The 14,485-nt window shown below is 38.8% G+C and overlaps 1 protein-coding gene across 1 annotated transcript; it reads left to right on the forward strand.

Moving 5' to 3' along the window:
• The first annotated feature begins 6,316 nt into the window (after window positions 1-6,316).
• Window positions 6,317-12,404, forward strand: LOC146750443 (zinc finger protein 862-like). Its single transcript, XM_085496845.1, has 5 exons — window positions 6,317-6,629; window positions 6,773-7,081; window positions 7,430-7,556; window positions 7,899-8,737; window positions 12,259-12,404. Exons 1-5 carry the CDS (start codon window positions 6,317-6,319, stop codon window positions 12,402-12,404), a joined length of 1,734 nt encoding a protein of 577 aa, XP_085352971.1.
• The last annotated feature ends 2,081 nt before the right edge of the window (window positions 12,405-14,485 follow it).

The raw sequence follows: 14,485 nt of genomic DNA on the forward strand, positions 1-14,485 counted from the left end.
AGAGCTATGCAATACTGATAAATATTTTACCTGGGAGCGCAATTCAGCGATTGATAACATACCTCACGAGTTTTACCATGTGATGGCATATGTGACGTAAATTTTATTAATATCATAGATGACATTTCACCTTTTATCTGTGGTCGTTACCATTTCCTCTTTTAAAGAGGGGACATCAGTATATATGTATGTGCAACTCTAGCATGCTATAATTATTATAATTATTCACCCAGACCAAATCTTCAGTATACTACAGCACTGACTGACATATTAACGACAACATTCAAGCTGACCTTCTCTTTGACAGTATCGACTATGTTAATATCACAAGCAATGTCCGGGACATATTTTCTTTTGCCCAGAGAAAGCATTTGATCGAATTCACCACAAATAATTGAATACAACCTTAACAATGTTTGGGTTTGCTTCAATATCTCCCCCACGTCAGCTATCTCGGGGCATTAGACAATGCTGCCCTCTTTGTCATATCATTTCAACTGAGCCATTGCTCGATACAATTAGAAACGAATAGTGTTTCGAGCGAAACTTAATTTCTTAACATTGAGGGCGCCCTTGAGCGCCAAAGGAATCAAAACATAGATTCAAAATGACAGCTCGCACTGATGTAGCGAACGGTGTTTGAACGGCTTTGAAGGTCGTGGAAATCACCAGTTTATAGAAACATTTGCCATCTATATGATGGTGTATTAGGTGAGTTTTTTGGCGTTGTAGATGATTGTTGTTGTTTTTTTCTGATGTGGACATGCCATTTCCAATATTAGGGTGAAATTTTGAACGTTGAAAGTCATGTGTTTATGATTTGCCGGACGGTTACCGAGACTGTATAATGAGTAATGATGATGTTATATTTGTTAATCAGTTGCTTTGTACATGTAATGTTCAGAGTTTTAAAGGATGATGTTTACTACAGAATACGCTTAGAATACGCTAGGGTGATTTATTGTTGAAGCAACATGCTTTTGCATAGTTAATATAGCAAGTTTACTAGTTTGTGATGCATAATTAGAAATGTTTATATTGAGGTGTCGATAGTTGAGTTTCTGGTATTTAGAAAATAGTATTATATTATAGGATCAATAACCTGTCTACGCTGCTAACCTGTGACGATAGTCAACGCTGCTAACCTGTGACGATAGTCAACGCTGCTAACCTGTGATGATAGTCAATGCTGCTAACCTGTGACGATAGTCTATGCTGCTAACCTGTGGCGATAGTCAACGCTGCTAACCTGTGACGATAGTCAACGCTGCTAACCTGTGACGATAGTCAACGCTGCTAATCTGTGACGGTAGTCAACGCTGCTAACCTATGATAGTCAATGCTGCTAACCTGTGACGATAGTCAACGCTGCTAACCTGTGACGATAGTCAACGCTGCTAACCTGTGACGATAGTCAACGCTGCTAACCTGTGACGATAGTCAACGCTGCTAACCTGTGATGGTAGTCAACGCTGCTAACCTGTGACGATAGTCAACGCTGCTAACCTGTGACGATAGTCAACGCTGCTAACCTGTGACGATAGTCAATGCTGCTAACCTGTGACGATAGTCTATGCTGCTAACCTGTGACGATAGTCTACGCTGCTAACCTGTGACGATAGTCAATGTTGCTAACCTGTGACGATAGTCAACGCTGCTAACCTGTGACGATAGTCAATGCTGCTAACCTGTCATGATAGTCAATGCTGCTAACCTGTGACGATAGTCAACACTTCTAACCTGTCGTGATAGTCATCGCTGCTAACCTGTGACGATAGTCAATGCTTCTAACCTGTCATGATAGTCAACGCTGCTAACTTGTGACGATAGTCAACGCTGCTAACCTGTGATGATAGTCAATGCTGCTAACCTGTGACGATAGTCTATGCTGCTAACCTGTGACGATAGTCAACGCTGCTAACCTATGACAGTCAATGCTGCTAACCTGTGACGATAGTCAATGCTGCTAACCTGTGACGATAGTCAACGCTGCTAACCTGTGACGATAGTCAACGCTGCTAACCTGTGACGGTAGTCAACGCTGCTAACCTGTGACGATAGTCAATGCTGCTAACCTGTGACGATAGTCAACGCTGCTAACCTGTCATGATAGTCAATGCTGATAACCTGTGACGATAGTCAATGCTTCTAACCTGTCATGATAGTCATCTCTGCTAACCTGTGACGATAGTCAACGCTGCTAACCTGTGACGATAGTCAACGCTGCTAACCTGTGACGATAGTCAACGCTTCTAACCTGTCATGATAGTCATCGCTGCTAACCTGTGACGATAGTCAACGCTTCTAACCTGTCATGATAGTCAACGCTGCTAACCTGTGACGATAGTCAACGCTGCTAACCTGTGATGATAGTCAATGCTGCTAACCTGTGACGATAGTCTATCCTGCTAACCTGTGACGATAGTCAACGCTGCTAACCTGTGATGATAGTCAATGCTGCTAACCTGTGACGATAGTCAATGCTGCTAACCTGTGACGATATTCAATGCTGCTAACCTGTGACGATAGTCTATGCTGCTAACCTGTGATGATAGTCAATGCTGCTAACCTGTGACGATAGTCAACGCTTCTAACCTGTCATGATAGTCATCTCTGCTAACCTGTGACGATAGTCAACGCTTCTAACCTGTCATGATAGTCAACGCTGCTAACCTGTGACGATAGTCAACGCTGCGAACCTGTGATGATAGTCAATGCTGCTAACCTGTGACGATAGTCTATGCTGCTAACCTGTGACGATAGTCAACGCTTCTAACCTGTCATGATAGTCATCGCTGCTAACCTGTGACGATAGTCAACGCTTCTAACCTGTCATGATAGTCAACGCTGCTAACCTGTGACGATAGTCAACGCTGCTAACCTGTGATGATAGTCAATGCTGCTAACCTGTGACGATAGTCTATCCTGCTAACCTGTGACGATAGTCAACGCTGCTAACCTGTGATGATAGTCAATGCTGCTAACCTGTGACGATAGTCAATGCTGCTAACCTGTGACGATATTCAATGCTGCTAACCTGTGACGATAGTCTATGCTGCTAACCTGTGATGATAGTCAATGCTGCTAACCTGTGACGATAGTCAACGCTTCTAACCTGTCATGATAGTCATCTCTGCTAACCTGTGACGATAGTCAACGCTTCTAACCTGTCATGATAGTCAACGCTGCTAACCTGTGACGATAGTCAACGCTGCTAACCTGTGATGATAGTCAATGCTGCTAACCTGTGACGATAGTCTATGCTGCTAACCTGTGATGATAGTCAACGCTGCTAACCTGTGATGATAGTCAATGCTGCTAACCTGTGACGATAGTCAATGCTGCTAACCTATCATGATAGTCAACGCTGCTAACCTGTGACGATAGTCAATGCTGCTAACCTGTGACGGTAGTCAACGCTTCTAACCTGTCATGATAGTCAATGCTGCTAACCTGTGACGATGGTCAATGCTGCTAACCTGTGACGATAGTCAACGCTGCTAACCTGTGACGATAGTCAACGCTGCTAACCTGTGACGATAGTCAACGCTGCTAACCTGTGACGATAGTCAACGCTGCTAACCTGTGACGATAGTCAACGCTGCTAACCTGTGACGATAGTCAACGCTGCTAACCTGTCATGATAGTCAATGCTGCTAACCTGTGACGATAGTCAACGCTTCTAACCTGTCATAATAGTCATCGCTGCTAACCTGTGACGATATTCAAAGCTGCTAACCTGTGACGATAGTCAATGCTGCTAACCTGTCATGATAGTCATCGCTGCTAACCTGTGACGATATTCAACGCTGCTAACCTGTGACGATAGTCAGCGCTGCTAATCTGTGATGATAGTCAACGCTGCTAACCTGTGACGATAGTCAACGCTGCTAACCTGTGATGATAGTCAATGCTGCTAACCTGTCATGATAGTCAACGCTGCTAACCTGTGACGATAGTCAACGCTTCTGACCTGTGATACCTCTCAGATGCTAACCTGTAACAATAGTCAACACTGCTAACCTGTCATGATAGTCAACGCTGCTAACCTGTGACGATAGTCAACGCTTCTGACCTGTGATACCACTCAGATGCTAACCTGTGATGATAGTCAACGCTGCTAACCTGTGATGATAGTCAATGCTGCTAACCTGTGACGATAGTCAATGCTGCTAACCTGTGACGATATTCAATGCTGCTAACCTGTGACGATAGTCTATGCTGCTAACCTGTGATGATAGTCAATGCTGCTAACCTGTGACGATAGTCAACGCTTCTAACCTGTCATGATAGTCATCTCTGCTAACCTGTGACGATAGTCAACGCTTCTAACCTGTCATGATAGTCAACGCTGCTAACCTGTGACGATAGTCAACGCTGCTAACCTGTGATGATAGTCAATGCTGCTAACCTGTGACGATAGTCTATGCTGCTAACCTGTGATGATAGTCAACGCTGCTAACCTGTGATGATAGTCAATGCTGCTAACCTGTGACGATAGTCAATGCTGCTAACCTATCATGATAGTCAACGCTGCTAACCTGTGACGATAGTCAATGCTGCTAACCTGTGACGGTAGTCAACGCTTCTAACCTGTCATGATAGTCAATGCTGCTAACCTGTGACGATGGTCAATGCTGCTAACCTGTGACGATAGTCAACGCTGCTAACCTGTGACGATAGTCAACGCTGCTAACCTGTGACGATAGTCAACGCTGCTAACCTGTGACGATAGTCAACGCTGCTAACCTGTGACGATAGTCAACGCTGCTAACCTGTGACGATAGTCAACGCTGCTAACCTGTCATGATAGTCAATGCTGCTAACCTGTGACGATAGTCAACGCTTCTAACCTGTCATAATAGTCATCGCTGCTAACCTGTGACGATATTCAAAGCTGCTAACCTGTGACGATAGTCAATGCTGCTAACCTGTCATGATAGTCATCGCTGCTAACCTGTGACGATATTCAACGCTGCTAACCTGTGACGATAGTCAGCGCTGCTAATCTGTGATGATAGTCAACGCTGCTAACCTGTGACGATAGTCAACGCTGCTAACCTGTGATGATAGTCAATGCTGCTAACCTGTCATGATAGTCAACGCTGCTAACCTGTGACGATAGTCAACGCTTCTGACCTGTGATACCTCTCAGATGCTAACCTGTAACAATAGTCAACACTGCTAACCTGTCATGATAGTCAACGCTGCTAACCTGTGACGATAGTCAACGCTTCTGACCTGTGATACCACTCAGATGCTAACCTGTGATGATAGTCAACGCTGCTAACCTGTGACGATAGTCAATGCTGCTAACCTGTGACGATAGTCAACGCTGCTAACCTGTGACGATAGTCAACGCTGCTAACCTGTGACGATAGTCAACGCTGCTAACCTGTGACGATAGTCAACGCTGCTAACCTGTGATGATAGTCAATGCTGCTAACCTGTCATGATAGTCAATGCTGCTAACCTGTGACGATAGTCAACGCTTCTGACCTGTGATACCTCTCAGATGCTAACCTGTAACAATAGTCAACACTGCTAACCTGTCATGATAGTCAACGCTGCTAACCTGTGACGATAGTCAACGCTTCTGACCTGTGATACCACTCAGATGCTAACCTGTGATGATAGTCAACGCTGCTAACCTGTGACGATAGTCAATGCTGCTAATCTGTGACGATAGTCAACGCTGCTAACCTGTGACGATAGTCAACGCTGCTAACCTGTGACGATAGTCAACGCTGCTAACCTATGATAGTCAATGCTGCTAACCTGTCATACTACTCAGATGCTAACCAGAAACGTTTAACCTGTAATTATATCCGGTCACAGTAGTGAGTTAAAATTTATTAGTAATTTTAATGTCATTAGTCATTTTGCTGAGACAAATTTAGACATGTGAATTGAGTCAATACAAATAATACTGAGTAAGGGAATGAGTTTGTTGTGATGTATTTTTTACTGAAAATAGTTTTCTGTTTATTGTTATTTACAGAATTGAATGGTTGATCAATATAAGATCTCTCATACATTAAAACCGGGTGTAATTTTATGCGTTCTTGTCCAGTCGGTCTCACCACAGCCCTCTAAGTAACGACTAAAATGGTCGCCAATGCGAGTAAATTTATTAATTGGCGACTAAAAATATTTTCCAGGTCGCCAAAAGGCGACTCAATGAAATTCCGTTGGCGACCAGTACACTCCTACTGAGAATAAGGTTTTGCATAGTTTGAACGCTTGGTGGCGCTTATTTACCCATAATTCATTGCGCGCGCATGTGTCTATATACGTCCATGGTGGTTGTTTTGAAATGAAACGTCGGACAATTGAGTCGTTTTTTAGTAACGCATCAAAGCGTCGGTGTAGAGTGCCAGATGATGCCACAGACACAGGGGAAGTTGTCGAGTGCCAGGCATCTGATCAAATTCGAGAAGAAACTGGAAAAACAAGTAGAAAATTCCAGAAGGATTGGTTAAAACAATTTTCATGGCTCGTATTTGACAGCGAGAAAGGTACAATGACTTGCATGTTTTGCAGTAAATTTCCCGAAAAGGCAGGTAGTACCGATTTTATTAAAGGATGTACTAACTTCAAGAAAGAAACCATAAGTAGTCATGGCAAAAGTATGAAACATCGCATTTGCCATGACGCGTCATTAAACAGACAGTGTGATACCGTAAAAAATCATTTGAGAAACAGCAGTCTGTCAACAGTGAGAAGATTACGGAAGATTTATTTGTGAAAATAAATACTGCTTATTGTATAGCCAAGTCGGAATTGCCGTTCACGAAATTTAGACCACTCCTGGAATTACAGAAGAAAAATGGCATTTGCATGAGCCAGACCTATGCAAATGACGTCAAATGTGCAGAAATGGTAGCGACTATAGCTTTTGTGATGAAAGAGGATGTAGGATTGAAAGTTAAAGCCAGCAAATATATCAGTGTGATGGATGATGGCGCTACAGACACGTCTGTTAGAGAAAATGAGGCTGTGATTGTCAGATTTGTTGAGGGAGGATTGCCAGTGAACAAAATGCTTGGGTTACTAGAACTTGAACATGCCCATGCTGATGGTGAGTATACTGTTAAGTTTATTTAATTTACTTTTGCTAATAAAATTAGTGAACACAATTTAAGCTAATCTATTATTATATCTATATGTAATCAAATTATATTTTTTGTTTATGATCCAGGGCTGGTCCAGTATTAATAAACTGCTGTCAGCTTATTTAAAATTAAAGAAAACTGCAATGCATGCTTGTTGCTGTTGTTGTTTGTAAGTAATGTTTTAAAACTTTTATTTTATTTTGATGAGTTCCTTTAAATATGTTAATTAAATATAATTTATTGTTAATATAGTGGACAGTCAGTACATTTGATTGGAATTGCATTTTGTTGATTATTTCATAATTTATTTTCAGGAATAATTGCTGCAATCAGTAAATCATTTGAATCTGTAAATTATAACAACTTTAAAGAAAGACTGGTTGGTTTCTGTGCTGATGGAGCATCAGTTAATATGGGAGAGAAAAGAGGTGTAAAAGCAAAGTTAGGGCTAATCTGCACTGGCTCGGAAGGTTGTAAATGATTAGCTAGTTTGAATTTGCATAACAATACTGACAATGAACGTGCATTCAACGCCACAAGTTTTTTTGTTTTTTTAGCCAATCAGAATTCATCTTCCGAGCCAGTGCAGATCAGCCGCAAAGTTAACCCAGTCATGTCCATGGTTAATTACTATACACTGTATGCCTCACAGGTATATTATATTATTTTTTTAAATTAAACAACTAGCAAAAGTAGATTACGGATGCATGGTGGCAGGAGTTAATTGTTTATAACATGCTCCAGTTAAGAATAATGTTTTAATAATATTTTTATTTCTTGAAGGTTGGAATTAGCAGTGATGGAAATGATTAAGAAGTGTCCCCAGGCCCAGCAAGTTATAGACACTCCTCATTTAATCTACAAGACTTATAATTACAGTCCAAAAAGTCGAAGAGAATTAAAAAGTTTGGCTATGGAACTGGATGTTAATGTGAGAAATCCTACCAGAGTCAAGGGTACAAGGTGGACACCACATTTGGAAAAGGCCCTGAAAATATTTCTGAAAGGTGTACCTAACAATGAAGGACAAATTGTGGATGGACAGTATCATGTAGTGCTACTACACAGTGAACACTTGGCCTCTTCAAGTGTCAATGCAGACATTAAAGGAAGGGCTCTCAATGTATCCAGAAAAATGCATGAGTTCTCATTTGTAACATTTTGTCATTTTCTTCTGGATCTACTTACTATTATCAGATCAGTCAGTTTACAACTACAGTCCAATAAGACCATATTACCATCTGCAGTGTCTGCACTGAAGAATTCCTTATATAGACTAGAGAATCTCAGTACAAAACTTGTTCCTGGAGGTCATTTGGATCAGTTCATCAGATCCATACAACAACAACAAGCTGGTGGTGGTGGTGGTGAGCTATTATTTCAAGGTATGGTACTAAAAAAACTACCAGATATGGAAGTTGACCCAACAGACCTTACATCACTTCTAGTTGTTCTTATGAGAGCTATGAAAACAGCAGTAAACTTAATAACCGATACTATTAAGAAAAGATTTGAACAGTTGCTTGGTAGTGTTGATGATGTGCAAGGGGCGCCTAAAGCAGTTGCATGTTTCAGAATCTTCAATCATGACACCTGGCCAGAGGAGGAAAGTGGCCCACTGAGTGATAGAATGATACAGTAAACAAATACATTGTAATGTACTTTCTGTTGCAGGAAAACCACATTAAATATATGATACAAACCACTATGTCTTTGTGTAATATTGTCATTGGTTTTGGCCACCACATTTTTAGGTCTGGCCACTAACTTTTTGGGCCTGGCCACTAAATTTTTATTTTGGCTACTAAAATTTTCTACTCAGTGGCCAGTGACCACCTGGTAAAAAGACTTAGAGGGCTGCACCAAATAGAACATTAACAATGGTCACTTAATTGTTCCATCACCACCAAGATTTTAATAAACAATTCACGAGCTCTCATCTACCTCCAAAATAACGTTGAGATATCTGAATACCTTTGTGCTCATAAAATGCATAACAATAATAACTCACCTAACTAAGTGGAATAAAAAAAAACTTAATGTAAAATTAAATTTCATCGCAGTAGTTTACATGTTACAACATCCACAAAGGACGTTTGGCGCGGCACTCTCAAACAATATTTTAGAGACTTCTATATGACATCGTTACCTAGTAGATAATTTATAGTGTTGTATATGTCATGCAACACATGCTACCACCGGTTTTTCGTTTCGGAGCTCAGTTTTCAGGTTCTGAGACATACGTCTTCTCCACCGCTCAATATAGGTTTGTTATTGTCCTAGCATGAACGCCGCCTTTTATGTCTACCTAAACAAAATCACTCGTCTATACTGGAAAAGTGTATCCTCTTGCAGGTTTTAAATTACCACTGCCGCACCATTTTCGCAAATTCTTCTCATGACAAGAGCAGCAAAACTGGCGATTCAAACGATTTAAAATTACTCCCAGAAGGCCGTCCAATCAATAACATAAAGAACTGGGTAGATATTACAAGGGGTCTAATGTTTTCTTTGAGAAGAGAAATTGCATCTATGAATTGAGTTATAGGTTGGGTAACGACACTGTTATGTGCATATTTGTACTGTTAAACATTACAACAATTTGTAAAACAGTAAACTCTATTAATGTAGTACGTCTAGGTTATGTTGTACAAGTTCAAGATCACGTATTTGGTAGTATTACAATTTGCTAATTGCACATTTTTTTTTTCAACTTTTAAGTACCATCAACATATGTAAGATAAATAAACACGCTAATACATATCAAATTATCAAAATACAACCACAATCTGTCAAAGCATATGTATTCAGTGAATAAATATGTCGAAATGAAATCAGTACATGTGCTGATGCATATTAGTGAGACTAATGTGTCTTAGTTGGTGATTTGATTAGAACATATAATAAAAGAACATAACTACATTGGCCATTTGTTGACAATTGCATAGACAAATCAAATCAAATCAAGTTCCAGATAAAATACGGTTTGTTTGAATTCAATTCGTGCATTCGGTATGTATAATGTGCCATCCACATAATTATGGCATGGCTACGAGTTTTGTGCAGACCTTGAGCAATATTTTTACAATCTTGAATATGTTTTTCATTATTCGACAGAAATCTACTTATGTACGAGGTTACTAGAAACAAACATTTTTATTTGGAAAAAAACACAGGTAGTGTCTATCAAAACATAATTTCGTACCACTTCTACGTAACAATAACGCAATTCATCTTGAATATAAGGTGCAAGATCTGCATTTCAAAGGTTGTGGCTCATATGGAAATCCAGCCAGTATAACACGAGCACTAAAGTCAAAATTTATAACAGCAATGTAAAATCCATTTTACTGTATGGGAGAAAAAGTTGGAGGGTCACCAAGGTTGACATGAAAACGCTATCAAGTTTTCACCATAACTGCCTCAGGCGCATCTGCTAAGTTTTCTGGCCCTGCTGAATATCCACCTCGGACCTACTCAAAAGAACTGGAGCCACCTGCATCATTTCACAAATAAGGCTTAGAAGACTCAGATGGCTTGGGCATGTTATCAGAATGCCCGATTCATACAACACCAAGATAGCTCTCCGCTAAACACCACAAGGGAAACGTCCAAGGGGCAGGCCGAAGAACACCTGGCGGAGAACCATTGAGGAAGAACTCATGGAAATCGGTTTAACGTGGGGAGAGGCAGAAACCAAGGCTAAAAACCGTATAAGGTGCGTCCAATAACTAGGCTTTACAAGTATGTGATATGTCATATGGTAGTTGCATGCATGTATTATATAATTGAGATCACTTTGAGTGTACTGTTCCTTGGAATATTTTGATTGTATGTAATTACACTCTCAATGTTAATCGGGGAAGCACGTTCGTGTTTCTTTTCATTGAAATCCACTGTTTAAATTGTTATCACATGCATGACGTGCGATTCTACACGGCATGAAAAAAATTTGAATACGCGTATCACATAGTTTGACGTCACTGCCGGGTTTTTTTCGCTGCCTTAAGATAGTTCAGAGGTAACTAAGGATTGTGGTAAAAATAATTTTGACAAGTTCATGTGTGTATCTAGATATTATGATTCCCTTATAACAAGCTTGAGCATTTGAAATAAAAAAAATGGTGCGAATATCATGAATGAGAAAAATCTCTACACGTGTACGCAAGGCTTCGCTTGTCGTCAACATAATTAATATATGGGGCGCACGCCATAAATGATATATATTTCTATTCTATGTTTTTTCAGTAATAGTTCCATTTCTCCAACATGTATATTATAATTTAAAAACACCTTTATTTTCAATAGAAAAAGTAGTGTTTGAGTAAGTTTGAACAAGTTGTTGTCGGAGTGATTAAAACACTTTTAATGCGAGCTAAGCACTTGTATACACTCAAAATTTTTGTTTAATACGTCATCGAGTGTTTTTACGTATGGATTAATGCAACCATTATGCTACCAGCAGTAACACAAAATTGAGTGAAAACAAATTAAACTTAATTTTAATTTAATTAAAATTAGTCCTGGAATTGAGCTGGGGGAACTTCAATCTAAATATTACTAAACGCTATTGTCTTAACTAGTCAATCGCCGCAGGATGCACAAACACTCGGTCAATCAATCAATCAATCAATCAATAACTAGATTTAACCTTGGAACACATAGAAGTAGCACATACAGTGCTAATACAGACGAACACTGATTACCTATTAAACTATATACATACAATTTAAATAAATTACATAACAATTCATGAAACGAAGGAAGCAGGAAAAAATAGAAGCACATTATTGACGCTGAACAACATTTACAATCAAAGACAATTGTCTGTTGATCTGATGATTTAATGATCGCATCAAGCTGATTCCACAATCTAGGAGCCTGATATGTAAATAAATGCAGGCCATATTTAGTAGTATTAAATTTAAATTCTTATAACTCTTTAAATTCTTATTGGTTTGTTTATAAGGTATCTTATCTTTAATGTAAATTGAAACTTTATTATCAAGTACACTATCTTACATATATTATGTTGTATTTGTAAAGACAGATGAACAGTGTGGCTCATCTGTTATGGAGATTCAAAAACATGTAATCAGAAAACATAACTGTTAGTGCCCTTTCATTTATTTATTTTCTTCAGATTGTTTTAAGTTTCTAATGCTAAACTGTTGCAATATTGCATATTACCAAATTGGTGGTGGTGGTGGTGGTGGTGTTGGTGTTGGTGCTGGTGGTGGTGGTGGTGCTGATGCATTCTTTGTACGAATTATTCACTTGAAATTGTAAGTTTTTCTCAACAAAACGTACATAGTACATCCACTTTGAATTATACACGTGGCTGGCAAAGTCCTCTGGTAATCCAACATGCTTATCATCTTAAAGTAATGGTTTTAAGCTTTATGCAATTAACATTTCGTGTCAAGCTTGCATAGATGCATTATACTGTTATACTGTTGGATGATTCTATTATCTGCGGGGGGATTGGCTATAGAGGGAGTGTTTTGTATAGCACTTACACGTATTAACATTGCTATCTGTTATTTTGTTTGAAATTATATTACATTGATGATAATACCATTTGCTGATTGGTGCCTTTACAGGCACAGTTATGCTCCATAGTGAAAGGCATGGCTAGTGGTTCAGAATTGGGTTTGACTCAATCATTTGGTTCAAATTTGAGTGTAGGTAAAGACAATTGGTGCGCTTGGCAAGATATAATACAAGAGATAATACGATACTTGTTATAGATGAAGCTACAGCTACACTTTAAAATATATAAACATGGTACATCCTGCGTAATAGTGGGTCTATAAAGGTTGTAACAACTGTATTAACCCGACCAACTTTCTTAGTAAAGTTTAAATTTGTGTGCTTTGTCTGAATGGTATTTTCTACAATGAAACATCTGACTGCACCGGCAAGTTCATATCAGTGGTTATCACGTCAGTCTGCGAACTTTGTAAAATCATCATGAAACTGTTCCAGATAATAATTATAGTGAAATGTCAATGTATATACTCCATATATACTGGTATCAATGATAAAGGAATGTTATACCCTACTCAGACTTTAAAAATCACCGTGAAAAACGAAGATCGATAAAAGTGGTAACACTGGTATGAATTGTCTAATTGCCTCGGTGACGTTTCACATTCCGTCTACCACTGTATTGTTTGCTTTTGACTGACACAGTGATTAAATTACATCGGCGAATTGTGTGATAGAAACTGACAATATTTACACCTTGGGCAAAACTAGGTTTAAATTAAATAGTTTTTTTACAACCAATTGGACAAGCGAAAGAGTTGTTTAGAATGTAAATGACACACATTGACGATGATGGACATTTTACCCTCAATTAATTTCATATATAAATGTATGCATTATATTATGTATTCTTTGAAAACAAACAACACACCAATGAATCACAAAGAAGCATTCGGTATGCAAATTATTGGTGTCGCTGGTTTCTGTTACTGGATGAAATACTCCAATGCTCGTGTATATATAATATTAAGTTAATTGCAGTATCAAATAAATGGTGTTCTCATATCCATGGCAATAAACCAGTTCATTATACCTACATTTTACACACGAATACATGGTGTAGTGTATATTTATAACGATGACATGACATCTCATACCACGTTTGGAGACCTGGTTTGGTTCAGTTGTTCTACTGTCTGGAAACTACACTGAGCTTGGACGTAATGTATAACGAACTTTCAACATATTTTTGGATTTTGCCTTGAAGACAGGTTTTGTATTTTGATACTAGTATGCTGACCTGGAAAACAAGAGACACATAAGCTAAGCAATGAAACAAGTGACATAGAATGGTTACTCAGGTCATTGAAACAAGAGACACACAAAATGTATAATCAAATTAAAACATGGGTCGCACAAGGATGACAAAATGCATAGATAAATCAGTGAAACACACAGAGTTCATTGAAACAAGAGACACACAAAGTGTTCAGCCAATCAAAATCAATAAAGTCACACAATTTTTATTCAAACAAATTGAGAAAAACACAGAATGTAGTAAAATCATTGAAATAGGGGTCCGAAGAATGCATGTTCAAATAAATGAAATGGTGACCACTCGTTAGAAAATGTTGTCAGTTCAATTCAAAATATATCAATCTTAGTAAAGTCAAAATTGATATGATATGGCTCAGATATCACGACTTCTGAAATCCGCAATTAGCGAAATGCGTTCCAATTTATTGTGAAAAAGCTAAACACCCATATTGATAACACGTTCATGTTGTAAATCCAGTTTGTTACTTGACTTGCTGAACTAATGTTAGATAAATCTTTGACAGAGTCTGCCAGGGATGAAATGGTTTTAGGGAAGTAAATTT

Source organism: Saccoglossus kowalevskii, chromosome 1 (assembly GCF_978046115.1).
Source record: "Saccoglossus kowalevskii chromosome 1, keSacKowa6.1, whole genome shotgun sequence".
Classification (NCBI taxonomy): Eukaryota; Metazoa; Hemichordata; class Enteropneusta; family Harrimaniidae; genus Saccoglossus; species Saccoglossus kowalevskii.